The sequence below is a fragment of the Scomber scombrus genome, chromosome 15 (genome assembly GCF_963691925.1).
Source record: "Scomber scombrus chromosome 15, fScoSco1.1, whole genome shotgun sequence".
NCBI lineage: Eukaryota > Metazoa > Chordata > Actinopteri > Scombriformes > Scombridae > Scomber > Scomber scombrus.
Genome location: NC_084984.1, coordinates 5,986,479 through 6,005,099, shown reverse-complemented (window position 1 = coordinate 6,005,099; position 18,621 = coordinate 5,986,479). Strand labels below are relative to the sequence as shown.

The following is an 18,621-nucleotide window of genomic DNA, read 5'->3' as shown; positions in this document are numbered from 1 at the left end:
TAACCGCATTATACGATACACACATCTCCATTAAAGCGTAAACTGTGACACAGGCGAGTATATTATTCCCAACAAGCTGGACAGAGGAGCTCATTTGCTCGTCGTGCACCGTCGAGGGAGCGCATCTTCATCTACCCCCTGCTGACGTTGCACTGGCGAGTACACACACACATCTTCTCAGACCTCCTCCTCCTCCCCCTCTTCCTCTTCCTCCGGCTAGGCCGAGGGGAAATAAAAGTCAAGGTCCAGTGGGAGACCAGACTAGCTGCAAAAGACGCGCCCACTCTTGGTTACGTTGCGCACTTCTCTGGAAAGAAAGTCGACCTGCTGCGATCCACTCTTGACTGAGCATCCAACTGGAATTTTTTTTTTTCATGGGACGTGCACGACTGTTCTGCTGCTAGCAACTCATATTAAACCCACATTCCTTTAGACATGGTTCTGCAAAAGATTTTCCGTGCTGTCATTATGGGACCTCCCGGGTCGGGGAAGGGGACTGTGTCCGCGCGCATAACCAAAACTTTCGGACTGAAGCACATCTCCAGTGGGGATATTTTGAGAGCCAGCATCAACGCTAAAACGGGTAAGGAACAAATGCTTAGTAAATTTATGATCTTCTTTAATACAAATCTAGGTCAGCAATCTTAGCGGGTTGTTTAGAAGTCAGAAGGCTGCAACATGAGATGATCTCAGTGGTGTGTGTTACCTGCTAAACAAACAGACACACGAATACTCCACATATTATCTGGAGGAGATTCGCTGTTATAAACAATCAACAGATTGCTTTATTATGTAATACATATAAGCAGGTTATTACACATAAAAAAGGCAACTGCAGAAAGTGGAATGTGTGGAAAAATAAACACTTTCTGCACTACCATGATAAGAACACCACTCATGTAACCGTTTCATTTCTTATCTTACTGTAGAGAAGCACAGAGGTTGAACTGGGATTCAACTCTCTTTAACCAAGGCCAAACTGGTTTGCAGGGTTATATAGGTAGCTGCTTCATGTTTATACTACTAACACTTTTCCCGACACTGCCTGGACTTTGGAAGTAAGACCTACTACTCCTCAATATCACCTTGGATGAAGATAAAGAGAGGTGTAAAGATAATGAAGTGAAGGGTGTGTGCTTTTGTCCTTTGAGAGGAGAGACTACACAGCTTTACAGAGGATCTTACAGGCCGCAGTAGTAAATGTATGGTTAAGGAGAAAGGATTTGGAGTCTTCTGCAATGATGCAATGACTACTTCTGCACCATCGAACTTGAACTTTTATGCATACACAAATACTCTGTTATACTTCCATATTGTACACGTGCAGGCATTCTCCAGTTCCTCAGTTTTTGCTTTCTTGGCTTCACTGGAGCAGCTGGCTGTCAAAACAGTTCTGCTTATTCGTTTCCGTATTTTTGACAAACAGTCCTTGGATCTGAACCAGTGACCTTCCATTTTCACTGAACCTCTTTAACCTTCTCATTATAAATACTGAACATTAGAAAAGCTTTTTTTTAATCCCGGTGTGTGCATTCATATAAACTATATTACTACATTTAACATGGACTAATGCACTCATCAGCTGCAAAATCCTCCTTAGTTGTCTCTTTGCTAATCCTTGCCTTGCTGACCTGGTAGTGCCTTAGCTGACTGTTGTGCAATCTGTACATTTATCACACTTTCAAAACACAAGGAAAACAGCTGCCCATTTGGCAGTTTGTGTATAAATTATACATCATTTATTTCCTTGTAGAATTCTAGGTATGTCCCGCATGTATTCACTCTTTCCACTCTTTCCACCCTTTCATCTGCTAGTCAGTGACATCAGAACGGCATAAGAGTGAAGGCAGGTCATTTCTGCAACGCTTGTCAGGAAATTCCTTTCTTCAGCTGGACTCTGACCAATTAAAGTGGAAGCAATAGGAAAAAGGAACTCCTACGCCTCAAACTCTTGAATCTGGATTGTAGCTACAGTTTAAGATGATTCAAACCCAATAAACCAAAAACTGCATCTGTAGATATAATTCAGAAAGATTTAGCAGTTCTGTGCATCATTTTTAGACATCAGGTTCATTTTTTGCATTTAAAATACATTTCTGTGTTGTTTAAACAATGCTGGGCTGCACAGTGTATTTATAATGATGATCCATTCCAACAATATGCAAACGTTAACATCATTAGCTATTAGCTAAGTCAAGATCCAAAAATGCTGCCAGGAAAAAAAAGACTTTTTAATGAGTATGAACAGCATCCTTTCTCTCTGTATCTGTTTTGTGTGTGTGTGTGTGTGTGTGTGTGTGTGTGTGTGATAGAGTTCGGCTTGTTGATGAAGGCCTGCATTGATCAGGGTCAGCTGGTACCTGACGACGTCATGTCTCGTCTTATCCTGAGTGATCTGAGAGCGATGGACCACAGCAGCTGGCTGCTTGATGGTAAGAAGTGATTGCTAACAAAAGTATTATCAGTATTGTTTGCTAGAGGTCTCACCACACTTAGGAGGTCATTTATTGATATTTTGAATGTATCCACTGTTTGAAAATGCTGACTCATATTTACCTGGATAAATCACATGCTTCTCATCTTATCTTCATATCACTTTAAGAGTACAGAAACAAAGTTAAGATTTAAGAAGCTCACAGGAACTGGTTGATCAGTAGTAGATACTCATCTCCAGGTGCCTCAGAGAGAGAGGGGCACTTGGCTCTTTGTAGAGCTGTTTTCTCATGAGAGGTAATGAATATCAGGTCTTTTAGACCCCATTTAATTCAAAACCTGATAGTTATTTATCTTGTCCTTCTTTGTCTTCTATCCCTTTTGTCTTTCTTTTTCTGTCTGTCTGTCTCTCTACCAGGTTTCCCTCGCACAGTATCCCAGGCAGAGGCTCTGGATGGCGCCTTCACTGTGGATTCAGTCATTAACCTCGATGTACCTTTCCAGACAATTAAACAGAGGCTCACCTCTCGCTGGACCCATCTGCCCAGCGGCAGAGTCTACAACATAGATTTCAACCCACCAAAAGTCCCTGTAAATACATTTTTTCTTACTTATTACTCCTTCCTTGCTTCAGTTTCTCACAACCATTGTCTTTACAAACATGAATGTTCATGAGCTTTAAATTGGGTTATTACATTTCTCTGGACTTATAATTAGCCCTTTTCACAGCAGACATTTACGTGTCACAGAAGGAAAAGTAGAGATGTAAATACAAAAGTTAATGAAAGCTGAATCCCATTTAGCTGCTTCAGTTTCAGGTCCTGTTAGTGTGCATGCTGGCTGACTCACGGCTCACTTGGGCACTTGAATAGAGCAAAGACATTGTTTATGTGATTAGTAACATCTGTGCTTTATCGTCCTTGACAAGTCAAAATGTCTACTGTCCACCCAGTGGTTTTGCTTCACGTAAGGCGTAAACCACTTCTTACTGTGCTGTTTCTGCTTGTCCTACACTTTCAAGAAGACCAAAAAGGAAATAAACTCAAATATACTGACTGAAGTAGGATATAGATTAAGAGACATACAACCGAGAAAAGAGGCCGCAAGTAGCACAAAACAAACATTATGCTAACGAGAAAAAACAGAACACTGAAGATAGTCTGTAAACAAAACTGCAATGCAATCACTGACAGAGTGAGAAAACAGGATAGACGGGAAGATAAAACAACAATTAACTTGTTTGCAGAGAATATCCAAGTGGAGACCTTTGCTCTCATCCAGCGTAATTACCCAACAGTAATCAGAGCTTCTGGCAGCAATGCAGTTTTAGTGCAGACTGACAGTTTGAGTTTTGTGTTAACAATAGAGGACACACACTTTTTTTGTTCTTTTAAAGGGTGATGGGAAGATGAAGAAAGGACGTTCAGGAGACAGAGGAACGCAGGGATTAACTGCAATTTACACAATAATTGACATTATAGTTGAAATATGAATCCTTTTAGAAGGTTTGTTAAACATCTTAAAATAATGTCACTTTTGTAAAGATGTGCACTATGCAAATCATTTCATTGGAGTATTGTGTCTTCGTGCATGTTGCTGCTGTTTCCATGGCTACATGCAGAGCCGTCTGACCATTTTAAGAGATTTATGTAGAAAACAGAATTTTACATTTATCAGGTTAAACACTAGACCATTTAAATCCACCATATTTCACCAATATAATTATATTTTTTGATTTTAAGCAAATTTCATCTACAATCAGTGAGTTATTAGTAAGTAAACTAAAATGATGATATGTTAAATATTATACAGAAAATTATATTCAGTGTAATGATTGTAATCAGAAATTATCATCATGATATCGTATTTATAATTTTGTTTCAACTGATAAACTTGACAAAGAACAGCCATGTCAGGTCTTTGAACGCCTGCCTCTGAGTCACTGGTGAATGATGAAACGGAGCTGATTGCTTGTGGCCATGTGCATATTCTCTCAGTGGAGGTTATTTGCTGCACGTACCTGCCAGACCTCCTGCACCGTCTGGAGGAATAACACATTTTTAGTTAATCATTGACTTCAGTCTATCCATCGCAGTCCTCTTTGAGTGAGGACAATATAACAGAACCTGGAAAAACTAAACAAAACTGGAACAAAATCATTTAGGTCAAAGCTTTAAAGCTTTGTGGGTGTATTTGTGTGTATCAGTGAATACCACTGTTTCTTCATGCCTTTAAGTAGCTGTCACCTGCCCTCTAAAGATACATGTTGAAGACACTTAGTAGTCGTTTCAACAGATACAACTACCTCGTACTTGCTCTCAGAATAACTTGAACGGTTTGAGGCATGAATTCATCGAGGTGTTGCAATCATTCCACAGTAATCTCGTCTCTTCGGAGTGAATCATTAATTTAATGCAGATAGCACATTCATGCTACATATATCATGCTCCCCCTCAAGACACACGTGCTCTGTAGGGACAGGGTCTGCACTCTGAATAAACTGAAGAAGCTGAAACTGTCTATGCTTGTTTCATAACATTTCTTTCTAAATTTGTACAAAAAGTAAATGGAGGCTGCGAGGGGAAGTAACAATAATGTTTATATATTCTGTTGTGCTCAAATGTCCTCAGCTGAAACTCAGGGTGGCTCGAGATTGGGTACAATGACCTGTATTTCTCCTCCTGATCTTCCAGATTGATTAAAGTAAATGCACCTGCTGCTTCCACTGCAGATATTTTAACATGCCATACCAAGAAGAGCACAGACATGATTAATTACATGAATCATGGCTGTGTTCCATTTACATGTTTCAGCGTTTTTGTGTTGTGCTCGTCAGTGGCTTTTCTTATTGGGACACCTAAATAAAACAGAGCCGCCATTAATGTTATTAGTGACACTCGTACTTCTGCTGCTATTACAAGTCAAAACATTTGCTATGAAAAAGGAGACTGGAGACTTCCGGTCACTGTGAGTCACGAGGAAAATGACTGACTGATCTGCTGGCTTATGTTCATATCATACATGTATACAGCACAGAGATGACACCTCACACTCACACAGGATGAAAAATGCAAGAAAATCTGTCTAAGCCTTCTCTCTCTTCTCGGTCAGCTGATTTGAAAGCAAAGGCTCCATTTTGTGTTTCTTGATCATTGTTTACATTCCACTGTCTGTGCTGAGTCGGTGGAATAGTACAATGGGTGGGAGTAACATTAAGCTTGAAGCATGCATTAAGCAACTCTGTCTCAGCGGGCTAAACCTAACCCTCACATTTTTTTCCTGCTGACTATTTATCATATATTTTTGCACATTATTCAGCAGAAAACAGCAAACAAAATCATTTCATTGCAATTTGCAGAAAACATACTGTATGCTAGAAAATACTATTACAGGAGTTCAGCAATGCCTTCAACATTTGATCTCTTTCTCCAGGGTTTCGACGATGTGACGGGGGAGCCTCTGGTCCAGCGGGACGATGACACACCAGACACGGTCACACGGAGACTGAAGTCCTATGAAACTCAGACAGAGCCTGTCTTAGAGTTCTACAGGTAGAATAACACTACACACCACACATAGTTAACATCTCCGTCCAACTGTTACATCACTGGGACTCAGCTCATTACGATAACTTATTTTTCACCTCTGCACAGTGAAATCAAAGAGGCAAAAGTTCGACTGCCTTACAGAGTAGAATATACTACTTGAAAGAATGCCACAATATAGGCAAAAGGTTATACACCCATCTGACCTTTGACCTCAGGCCTGCACATCACTCCAGGTGGCCTGCATGACTGAAAAAATGTCTTAAGAACTAAATTCCAACAGGACAACCTAATATGTGCTGAAACCAATTTTTCCTTATAAGAAGAGTTAAATCAGTACACAGATACTTAAAAAAAGGCAAAAAACCCCACAAAAACAATAAGGCAAACACTATCCTTACTCTGTTTTACCTTAAAGCACAGAGACGTGCTTAGATAGTGCCCTACTTATTTTTACCTCAATGTTTGAGAGGTTATTTATCATTTAAAGGTCGGACTCTAGACTGGGAATAGAAGAGGATAGAAGTTGTTCACATTGAATAATGAGTGGATTCTGTGTTTAAATCAACCAATTGTTGCGTACTATACAAATAACAGATCCAGTGGTGAATCTAGAAAATGATGTGTGTGTTTCTTTGCTATTTCAGGAGTAAAGGTATGCTTGAGACCTTCTCTGGGACAGAAACCAACAAGATCTGGCCGCACGTTGAGGCTTCCCTCCACAAAAAATTCTCCTCCTTCAATCAGAGAGTTGCATAGAAAGCCTGAACACATACAGTAAGACACGAGACGACAAGAGAAGCCATCAGCCATCAGTGCATTAATATATTCTGAATGTTCAAAATGAGCAGGAAGTACATACAGTTCATATCAGGAAGCAATACTGTAGTACATTAAGGTGTTGTTGGGGAAAAGTCTACTTCTGAAGTGCTTATTGCACTTCTGTTGCTGACATTAGTTTAGGAAACTTTCAATACTTGAGCATTAATTGAACATTCATTTTTAGAAAATTCAGATTGTGTACTCATTCAATTGTCTGCCTTTGTAAAGCCATCAAACATCAAGATGTTTAACAGTGGAATTTGAAGGTCTCTTTAATGAAATACACGAATAGGAGCAATTATCATCACTGCTGAACGCAACCAACTTTAGAGAGCTGAGTTGTGTATCAGTTTTAATGTTACACTTTTCTAATCGCAATCATGGGTTTGTTGGATGGCAATGCCACTCCTGAATAAGAATAAACACTCAATGTTTCCTAAACTAATGAATATATTTTCCAGCAAATTCTGCATACTGTAACTGCCTTATTGGGATTGTTTTTTATGCAGTGGGTATTTATCCTAAAGGGAAATGTGCCATGTTATTACAAATGACTGTAAATCCACTTTTTGCACTTAAGTGCCTTTACTGTTTTCACAATGTAACATGTAGCTCGGTGAATGTAGTTTGTAAATACTTTGAATGAATATGGACCACAGATTGAATCATGTAGAAAATGACCACACTTATATTTAATTTTTTAATGTTTAATTATCACAAGAAGTCATTAAGATGCAACAGCTCAGTGTAACCACCTCAAGTCTTAACAGTGCTGCCTCCAAATTAACCAGGTGTTCCTTCGCTGTGACCAACTCTGTCAATGTATACCGATATCTGCCATTTAATGTGACTTGACAACTTTAATTGAAAAATATATGTTAATTTAAAACATGTAAAGCATGGTATGTACAGGGTATTGTCTTGTTGGAACATATCAGTTCTGTGTTTTTGCACTTTGGTTTAATGACGTTTCACCATGTTAAAGCCACAGAAATGTTAAACCTGCATCTTAATAAAGGTTTTTTGCAGTGTGTGTAATTCTAAACACATGAATACAATGTTTCAAAGCACATATCCTCTTCGTGGAGTATTTATTACTTATCAAAATACACTTCTGATACTGGTAACTGTATTTAGTATATTACTTTTATTACAGATTCCACAACTGGATATTTTCTCTAGTCATTTAGTTTCAATGTGTTTAATTTTAACAGCAACACTGCCTCTCATTTAACATTTAAGGAAAAAGCTATTTCTCAGACTACAGTTGTTACTGCACATCTACAAAGAACTGTGGCAGGTGACAACAAGACACAGAACATTTAGAAGCGGTTTTATACTGCGTTTCAATCTCTGAACAGTGATAAGAGAAGTCAAATCTTACACTAGCCTACTGTGGATGAGAAGTGTAATTCATATAATTTTCCTAAGGATTATAGCCTTAGGACAGAAACTCTTTTACCACATCAAATTTTGTGTCTACAGTTAGATATATTGGGATGTCGGTTGTTGGAAGTTGTTCAGTACAGCAGTTAAGGCCCACCAGTTATTTTGCATAGTTTAGTCACTGTGGAGAAAAAAAAGAGAAAAACATTTAAATCTACAACACAGCTTTACTGCTGACATTACCTGCTTGTTTACAGTGTTCATAATGCTTTCTATGTGAACTGACCAGTGCAATGTACATCTATGAAATAATGACTAAATGGTAAATTGATAATAATCAACAACAATGCATCACACAGCAGCTTGAAGTCATAAATGCACATACTGTATTTGAATGCATCGTCTGGTATCTTTAATTCCACAGTGTGCAGTTAAAATCGTACTGATCATGTCGCTCAGCAGATAATCATACCACTTTCTGTTGTCTTGTTAATTTATGATAACCCAAGGGACAGTTAGCTGGAAGCTTCAAATCTGGCCAAAAAAAGCTCCCTTGAACGCTGGCAAAAACAAATCAGAAAAAAACAGAAATACAAAAGTGAAACAATAACACAAAAACGTCACACAATTCAAAACACAAGCTCGTCTAAAGCCTGCTAGTAAAATAAAAATGATCAGAATTTCTGTTAAATTCTGGGTGACTAAGAAACAACAACAAAACAGTGAGAAAATCAAAAAACACTATGAGGAAGAGTAATAAAGTCAAGTCTTTTAAACAATCCACTTCGACCTATTTTAAAAAACAATTCTTTCTGTTTCGAAAGGAGAAATATAAAGTGCGGGACACATTCAGATGCAGAGAGCTCCTTTCTGCATACAAACATATAGTTGAAGTCTTTTTGTGGAGAGCTCAGCCCTTTTTGCCACCCCTCCATATCTGCACTTTTTAAAATCTATATCCCAGAAACGAGAGTGAGTCACCACTGACGGCAGTCTACTCAGAGAAAACTGACGGTTGTGACTCAGCTTCGGGTGCTGGGTAAAGATGAATGATCTGCTTAATAAAAAAAGTGAGTTAGTTTGATTTTGCCCGATCACTGAACCAAAAAATAATACAGAAAGCCCAAACAGACCTGGCAAACCTTTTTTTCACTGCAGAAACTGTACTGTACTCAATTTGCAGCCTGAAATTTGAGGTTTTGATCACCTGATCAAACAGATTCCAAGGGAGCAGAATTTAGCAGATGAATAATTATCAACTGAAAAAAACATAGTGCCCTCTTTACACCTTACATTACCATGCATCTTGCACCCAGACCTAGATGTGGATTTTTCATTTATACTCAACTAAAATTGCCTTAATATCCTTGTAAAACTGGGCTAATCTTGCCCCTCTCAAAATACGTATTTGGATCAAAAGCAGAGTGCTTTGTTGTGCAATAAATGCTGAGTAATCATATCATATTGTCTTGTTAACATAATCCTGCAGGCGCTTACTAAAAAGGCATGCGCAATTGTCTTCAGTTTATTGTCTGTGTTTGCCCTATGTCAAGGCGCTAAAATAAATAAATAATCAACCAACAATTTGCTCTGAAAGGCTGAATTATCTCTCATTGTCGAAGAAAGGATGAAGTGCACAACAACTTTTTCAGAATACATCTGTATATCATCATCATCTTACGAAGTTGTGTGCAGGCTGAAAAGTCAAATGCATCTCTAGTGGACTGTTTCTGTATTGGATGAATTTATGCATGTAGAAAATATACAAGTATTGAAGACCATGTGGATAAAATCTGAATGTCCAAGATGCACATTAATGGCAGATGTAAAGGACGTTTAAGTTTCTCTAAGCAGTTCCAGACAACACTAAGGAATACTTTCTAGAAAACCTTCCTGCCTTTCATTAAATGAATAACCTCAACTGCTGATGTGATAACTTGCTCTTGACTCTACATGGTCTAAAGCAGAAGATGTAAGAGCACATTGATAATAACAACTACTCTGCATTTTTAAAAGCAGAGCTCTAAGAGAATGTATCTATTCCGTTTTAATTTTATAACTCTATGACTAAGCAGCAAAGCTGGTTGCTCTTCATGGCTTCTTTGGTGCAACAAGAAACAGCAACAAACAGTTAACGAGACAGTAATGTGTTACATAAAGCCCAGCAAGAGCTGACGTAATGTTTAAAATAACCATGTGCAGCAAATCTACCTTCTTCAAACACCTCTTCATTTTAGACGATAAGATACTGCATTATTCATCCTCTCGCTAATCTGTTTGCTACAATCTCACAGGTCCGATCCTTAGAATTCAGCGTTTTTTACCCCAAGACTCTGAATTTATTCTAACCTGTCAGTTTGAAGGCTCGAAACAACACAGATCAAAGAAACCACAACTGGGGCACCCTTACTATCTGTACAGCAAGCAGGTTCACTTGTACCAACTTTAGTAAAAGCCTTCTGCAACGCCACAGGCATCTTCATCAACATTTAAAGTAACAAGCGTCAAATTCTCAGTATCAGGATTGGAGACATGACTGCAACTTCCCCTCCAAACGTTATTCCTTAACAGCAGGGCCTAATCATTTGCAACTTTACGTCCACTCATGATTTAAATCCAATTATTCAGCAGGTCACACCTGTTTTATATTTACCTGGACCTGTGGACACATTATTGGACAGATTGTTGTGGTTTTTTTTTTTATATCTGTTTTTAAATCCTTCTTTTAGCAGACACTTTGCATCAAGAACAGAGTAATGAACTATCTATTGCAATACTGCATATATGTACTGTGTAAACTGTCAGTTGTGCTTCTCTCATACTTGACATGATGTATTTTAAGCATATGTGATAATACTCCTCAGTCCACGGACCGGAGTCCTACTTCAGGTCCTACTTCAGGTGTTGGATTTATTCGCAACTAACTTTTATCTTAACTTGGTCAGTTTAGTATTCTTTGTGTTGTCTGGATTTAATTATCAATTTGTCAGTTTGTTTTTGCTTTCAAGCCCAGAAGTTTTTCTTTTTCAGGCAAAAAAAAAAGGAACTGGATTGAAGGATATAACATCTCCATCTGCAATACCGGGTTATGACACGACATGCATTAAGCTGGTGAAAGACACTGCGGGAGGCCGACCACAGTGACACAATAACAGCAACACTGACAGCAAAACTTTATTTCCTGCAGGTTCTCCTCTGATAAGAGAACTGATCATTGATCATCAATCAAGACTGATCATGTATTCCCTTTATTCCTGCTTTGAACCGGCGTGTTTCAGCCTGGTTTGCTGTATGTAGAGGGCTTCAAACGCAGCTTGTTCCTAAATGGGGAGACGGTGGAGATGGAAGAAAAGCAGTGGCCGACCCCACATTCCCTAGGAGGTCTCCATCATGCGTATATCGTCTGTTTCTGTGGCTTCCTCTTTTGTCCACCTCCCTGTGCTTGTCCACAGTCCCTCCTCCAGACAGCGCTTCATTGAGTAGTCTGCCACCTGCTGGAGGGAGACACAGACAGAAGAGTTCACTTACAACTATAAAACCATCAAAAGTCTGAGTTAGTGTCATGTACAAATGAAAATGAAAAATAGGTTTAAAGGGGAGCCAGAGAGACTTAGAGGGATTAACCTACTGTTGCCTCGTTTAGAGGATTATAATGGTTATGTAACCTCACTCTGCCTCTTTAACATTTCATGCACTCATATCTGAGCTGAAACTAGAATTTTTGATCATACATTTACAAATTTTCCTCTATGAAGATTTTGCCATGAATCAACACAAATCTGAACGGCTTTTTCTTCAGAACAACTGTTTTTTCACATCCATATGCACTTGTAATTGCTCCTCAGAGATAAATCTGGACTTCAAATTGAAGTGAAGAAAGATGCTATGGGAAGAAAACAGCACATCTCCAAAAGCAGGACCAGGGGAGCCTAGCGTCAGTTTCAACAAAACTCAATCGCATTCCTGGATAGCCATCTTTCCCCTGTGAGAGGGGAGGGGGAGGTCTTTTTCTTTTCTCCGAGTAGCTGTTTGGCAGCTAGTCAAGCCGAGAGGCCAACAGGGGGAGGAGGATTCATTCACTGCGTTTTACAAAAGGCTTTCAAACAAGATCACTATCCAGGCTCATGATTTTAGAGTTTAGTCTGTGGCAGCCTCCACAAGTTTACTTAATCTAAACAGTGAAATATCTATCTCAAGTAAAAACCTCCTTCACACATTGTCTATACAGTAATTAGTTTGTGATGTCATATACTCCACCAATGCAAAACATGGGGCCTCATGCAAGAAGCATGTGTGCTAACAGATTTGTTCTCAAAATACACATACGAATGATTTAAGATCATTTGTGGCATTCATCAATCTTCTCGTACGCAGAATTTTCTGTTAGGTATAAATGAAATGTATGAGTCATGAATAGATCATCTCTGCCTTTCTTCAAAGGGGAGGAACACTTGTTTGAACTACAAATATATTTAATTAATTATTAGTTAAAATTTACTGACAGGTTTGTTTGTTTGTTTTTTATTTCATGATTTTTTTCTGGCATATTTTGGTGCAGCAACTTCTAATTTCTCTCACTCTGTCCAATATAATGGTGTGTTGCAGCTGACAGTGTAACATCACCTGTAGGCCTTAATATTCTCCTCTAATATCTCTGTGATTATCATGACTGCCTGAAGCTTGAGACTGTGAGATTGAAAAAGGCACAATATTCACAAAGGGGCCGTAAAACTGCTGTGTTTGTTTTTGCTGCTGTAACTGAATATGTGATACCTGAGAAATTGGAATTATGTTCTTTTCTGTTATGCACTGCTGACTTATCAGGTTTTAGTTTGAGCTATCACACTCCCAGCAAACATGTGAAAAGACAGATTAAACAAAAATGAGAATATTCTGCCAAATGTCTACTGCGTGGGAGGAGTTTGACGTTTCAGATGAAGGAAAAACGCAACACAGGACAAAAGGCTGTCTGGTCTCAATTATAACATCATTTTGATTTACATTAAAATAAAAGTACATGATTTGTAGGTACAGTGGGGTATTACAGTGTTCAGGGTTACTGCTCATAAGTGTGAGGATGAGGTGGAATTAACTGTTCCTGTGTCTGGTGATATTGGCTTACAGTGTGAGGTGAAGTTACAATCTCACAGGAGCTATGTACACAAGTGGTAACTGTGTACACAAGTGTTTTCTCTATTTCTTTTCTTGCTTTGTATTATTGTTAACATTCATGAGAAACGATGGAGAGACCCTAACCCTACACATGTTTTCATGCCAGTTAACCGTGCCACGATGTCACATGCGCAGCTACCAAGACATTTTCAAATAATGTAGAAAATGACACTAATATGTCAAAATAACTATCCTGCCGAGATTAAAAAACAAACATGACCAAGCAAATGTGAAAATGATTATACTGTGTGACATTAAGGAATAGAGTTGACACTTAAAATCCAGCAGCCAGCTGAAAGAAAACATTAGCAGTCTCATTTACCAGACGACTAACACATACAACAGCTCAATGGTGCCATCTAGGGTAATTGAGTGTGCATATCCAACCAATTTGGCCTTTAATAAGACATAATAACTAAAAGTAATAAGTAACCACACACATTATAGCAGATTAACAATTTTTACACATTTACATCTACACAGCTTTTACTGGTTTCTCTACAAAAATGTTTTACTTAGGAGCAAAGTCAAGTAGAAACACTTACTGGAGGTAAAGAGTCCTGGGCTTCTTTGGGGGCGAGTCTGTAGCGTGTGTCAGTACTCTGCTGTTCAGTGTTGTTGGGTGTATCACCTTTACACTTCACAGCGTAGTCTTTCAGTCTGTATTTGAAGGCCTCGAGCTCTGTATGGAAGACTTCTAAGTAGACGTCTTGTCCTTCCTACACAGCAACAGAGACAACGGCTGTTAGGAAAACGTAGCACGGCATTGCTTAAAGTACACAGCACCTGTCTGCACCGCATTAATAAATACTTAAGGATGGAACCGTAAACTGTGTTAAATCATGTTGGTACATACAGTGGTTAATAGCCACAGGTAGAACAGTACGGTACATACAGTATCTATCACATATGGATGCCTTACTTTGGCTTTGTGGAAGAACTGTCTAAAGCAGCCTCTAGGATCCTGCTGGGAGTTTGAGGCCATCTCCAGGATGAACTGCATGACAACAGCTTGGTGCGCCACCTGCTCCATTAGAGCTTCTTTCTGCAGAACAAAAATAAAACGATTTTTTTCGGGAGGGTCTTAACAGGACACAACTTTAACCTCTTTAGCTGTCCACACATCATCAAGCACTTTTTAAAATCTAACATTTAGTGAATAATTGAAAACTCAACATCTATGGAGTAATATATGGTACATGTTGGTCCTGACAGCACCGTGGTCAATTCTGGATTTCCAACACCTATCATCACATTGTGTGAAACTGCATTAGTTTAAAATTTGTTTCAAAATGAACATGTGAAAGATTTTTATCCGAAAACAGAGGAAATACTGATTGAGCTACTTTTTTTCCTCAAAGGATCTCTTTCGGAAGAAACTCTTCCATATAATGTTGTTTTTATTATTTTTGCATTATCACACACACACTTGTATATTGAGTTGTGTTTTTTTTATGTATTTCACTTTACATTTTGTTGTACTTGTGACAATGATAATAAAGGATCTATCTATCTATCTAAAAGTAGGACCCACATATTGGACTGGCAAACAGGTGAGGCCATTGTCAACAGAAAGAACTGTTGAACCTATTTGACACTTTGATACATAAGAAATGCTGCCTCTCGTTTTCTCAAGTCATTGTCATTGTCATTGTCTCTGTGTGTGTGTGTGTGTGTGTGTGTGTGTGTGTGAGAGAGAGAGAGAGAGAGTATGCATGCAGCCTCACTGATTTCAACTCTGTTGACTCAATAGGAAAAGCACAGAAGGGAAAATGAATGATGTACTGGCACAAAATGAAAGATGGATGAATTCAATTTAGCAGTTTCAGTATTGTGCTATTGTACATGCTGGCTCACTGTCATGGCTTACTGGGACACTTGAATACAAGAGACTCGTTGTTACTGTTATTAGTAACACCTGTGCTTTTCCTACCAGGACAGGATGAAATGTATTCTGTGAAAAAATGCTGTTTTAATCAAAGTGACCGGTGCTGTTTACGCAACTACAAAAACGGCATTTTGATTGTCTGTAGATATCAGTGCACATGCTCGGGCATGCAGTTTGTTGTTTACACAGCTTTTCTAGTTTGACAAGTTGAGAGGAATAGACTAAGTACATTACCCTTTCTTGCTGTAGTCTGATGCACCATAGAATTAAAAAGTTGGCTGTTTCCTCACAGATGAGCTGAGGCATGTCTGCAAGGAATCGCTGACTGTCGTCCCATCTCCGCAACATACCTGACGAATGGACACGAAGCATATTAGATTAGGTCCTCTGAAGACTTTCAAAAGAACCATGAGTGAACCTGACAGCGATAAATGTTGTGAGGAATGATATTAAAAAGAGCACTACAGTGACTTTTAAAAGAACCATATGACCATAAATGTGCTTTGAGGATAATATCCTCAAAGCACATTTAAAATTCACTGTAGTGCTCTTATTATGTGGTTAGTACACAGAAGACAAACTGATACTAATGGTACCCAAAATGCTTATTTGTCTGCAGAGATAAAGCTTATTAGTAGCTTATTCATACAAGACTGAGTGGGCAACATGTTATCTCTTGCAACATATGCAACTGTTTTGTGAGTGTGTTACTAGGTTGATTAAATATGTCAGATATGTTTACAGGAAGCACATGACAACCACAGTCATGGTATTATAAGGCACTTGTTCTAATTGTTGTTTTAATTAAGTTGTGCAATTCTTCCAAGCAGTTGACCAGCATTGCCTGTTTTCTAATGGTTGTAAACTATCCAGAACTTCCTGCTTCCATGCAATAAATTGGGTACCCTGCATTTTGTATTCCAACTTTCAATTTAATTATTATCCAGAAGGAATTTTATCACACAGGTCAGAGAGCAAAATCAATGAGCACAATCAGCCTCTATGTTTTAAGATAAAAAGAGTTATATAAAAGTTATAATAAAAGTATTTCAAGTACAATAAAAGTTTAAAGTAAAAACCGTCACATAGACTCTTTAATACAGTGCAAGCTTCTGTGCTGGCTAGTGCTTATGGGTATAGTAGAAGTGGTGCCTCTATAAAAATGTACATACAAAGTAATTATGATGTGGACCAAATTGAACTGACATTCAAAACATGAGGAAACCAGGAGTTTGCTGAAAAACAGTTGTGGACTTGCCTTCTTTCACCACAGTCAAGTATGAATGTGTTCATGTGAAATGTGTAAAACTTAAAATCATTCAAGTACACACATGAGTTGTATGGCTAAAAGATTATATTTCATTAAACTGAAAACAAATTGGAGCCTTGCGACAGTTCTTATTAGCCATTTCTGATTTGACATACCACTTACCAAAATGCCTGAGCTCTTGCTCATACTTTTGGAGAAACGTCTTGCGTTTGTCCTGATCCATTTCTACAGCTTGATGTTGTACATTGATGATACTCTGGAAGAGAGAGAAAACTTTAACTGAGTGCTGGTGGTGTCACTACATGTGCATAATACAGAAAAATAAGTTAAGAAAATGTTAATGAAGAGAAAAGAACACAATGTAACTGGATCTCTTGAAAACTTTAAATAAAGATAGGAGTTGTGTTTGCATTCGTGATTCCTTTTAGTTTTATTTCCCCCACACTTACTTTATCAAAAACATCCCAGCTTCTGACAGCTCCGAGTACCGGACTGCGGCTGGGTTCCTGACCCCCGAGCATATTCTCCTTGCGGCGCCACTCCTCCTCAGTGTGTGTGAGTTCTGTGGGGCAGACCAGAGTCCGAGCGCGTTCCTGCTCCACGGACTCGGAGCTGTGGACACCTAGAGAACATAGCCGGTCCTGGGCCTCAGCCAGTGTCCAGCTGGACACGATAGAGGCCTTCACACGACGCTGCTGGCTCTGACATAGTGACTCCATGGCACCATCACAAAAGTGTGATGATGATGATGTCTGACATGACAAAGACGAAAAGCAAAGAAACATACTGTCGGTAACTCGAGTCAAATGAACAACCCATACTTTGTGAAGCTTAGAGGAGAGCATACACTTAAAAGAAAGTCCTGCTGGATCAAAACTTTAAGATTTAAATATTAGGACACCAATTTCCAAATGTATACACTAGAATCCTGTGGTTGTGCATTTTAATGTCACAATCTGTCTCCACCAAGTTTGAGTATGAAACAGCCCCCGTAAGAGGAGGTCACAACAACGTCCCCCTGCGAAGAGAGGGATTAGGTTTACTCTACATATCTCTCATCACCCAGGAGCTTAACTTTAAATTCGAAATCTTAATCCTCATTTTAGCCCCAACTATTCTACGTCATTTTTCCACGGTAGGAATCTCTGTCCTGGGACTGAACAGCTGACACTTCCATGCTCCCCAGTCACTGAGTCATCAAGTTAATTTAGGCCATCAGCTTTTAAGGTTTGATGACATGCTGTAATTGAACAGGGTGGGAGGGTTAAAATAAGTAAATGCATGTTTCCTATCTATCCAATGATTATGTAAACTACCTAAATGCATTTTTTAGTCAACAACCAGCCTTCACACAAAGCTGTCACGTCACTGTGTCCTGTTGTGGCCTCTGATCTCACCGTCCTGCATGTGGGTGAGCTCTTTTTTCAGCAATGTCCTTACAGGAAGATGACACCGCAAAAGTGATATGTTATAACCTTAAATGTTAAAACTGGAATACAGCTGAAGTAACCACTGTGTGTTAGCAGTGACTCTAGCCTGCACACTAAGAGGAGGACAGTTACCCATATTATCTTCCCCAGCTGATGCGATAACTACACTTAAGTCAAGGTTAGAAACTAGACGACCATATAACAAATGTAACGCTAGTGAATAAAAGCCACATTGCTTGCTGGTTAAGGTATGAAACTTGGCACTTCAATGACAACCCAAACAAACTTAGCTTCACTGTTAGCACGTGCGCTAAGTTACCTCTGTGGTTACAAAGTGAGGTCGACGCAGCAAGCAGCAAGCAGCAAGCAGCCGGCTAGCTTGAGCTGAAACTTACCTGCTGGTGAGGGTGAACAACGTTGCAGCCCCTGCCCGGTGAAGCCGTGTCACCACCAGGCTCTCCGTCGGGGTAAATAGGAGCTCCGTTGCCCAGCCACTCCATCACTGCTGCGCCGCTAGCTGGCTAGCTGTGTTTGGGGAACCAGAGACAGACAGTGTTGAGCCGTGAGACCAGATGGTTGCTCCGGTTATCTGAATGCCACTCTGACACTCCGACAGACCTGAGGCGGGGATATGTTGTGCCCCAGCTCCTGTAAATAACAACGTTACCTAAAACA

General features: G+C 39.2%; 2 protein-coding genes across 2 annotated transcripts; one reads left to right on the top strand and one right to left on the bottom strand.

Moving 5' to 3' along the window:
- Positions 1–226: 226 nt before the first annotated feature.
- On the top strand, positions 227–6,774 carry ak3 (adenylate kinase 3). The gene is made up of 5 exons (XM_062434293.1): positions 227–583; positions 2,313–2,432; positions 2,852–3,024; positions 5,866–5,984; positions 6,626–6,774. Exons 1-5 carry the CDS (start codon positions 436–438, stop codon positions 6,735–6,737), a joined length of 672 nt encoding a protein of 223 aa, XP_062290277.1. The 5' UTR covers positions 227–435; the 3' UTR covers positions 6,738–6,774.
- Positions 6,775–11,529: 4,755 nt separating this feature from the next.
- On the bottom strand, positions 11,530–18,621 carry cdc37l1 (cell division cycle 37-like 1). Its single transcript, XM_062434291.1, has 7 exons — positions 18,342–18,621; positions 16,966–17,268; positions 16,679–16,772; positions 15,481–15,596; positions 14,281–14,403; positions 13,904–14,077; positions 11,530–11,680 (listed from the first exon to the last, which is right to left on the bottom strand). Exons 1-7 carry the CDS (start codon positions 18,444–18,446, stop codon positions 11,561–11,563), a joined length of 1,035 nt encoding a protein of 344 aa, XP_062290275.1. The 5' UTR covers positions 18,447–18,621; the 3' UTR covers positions 11,530–11,560.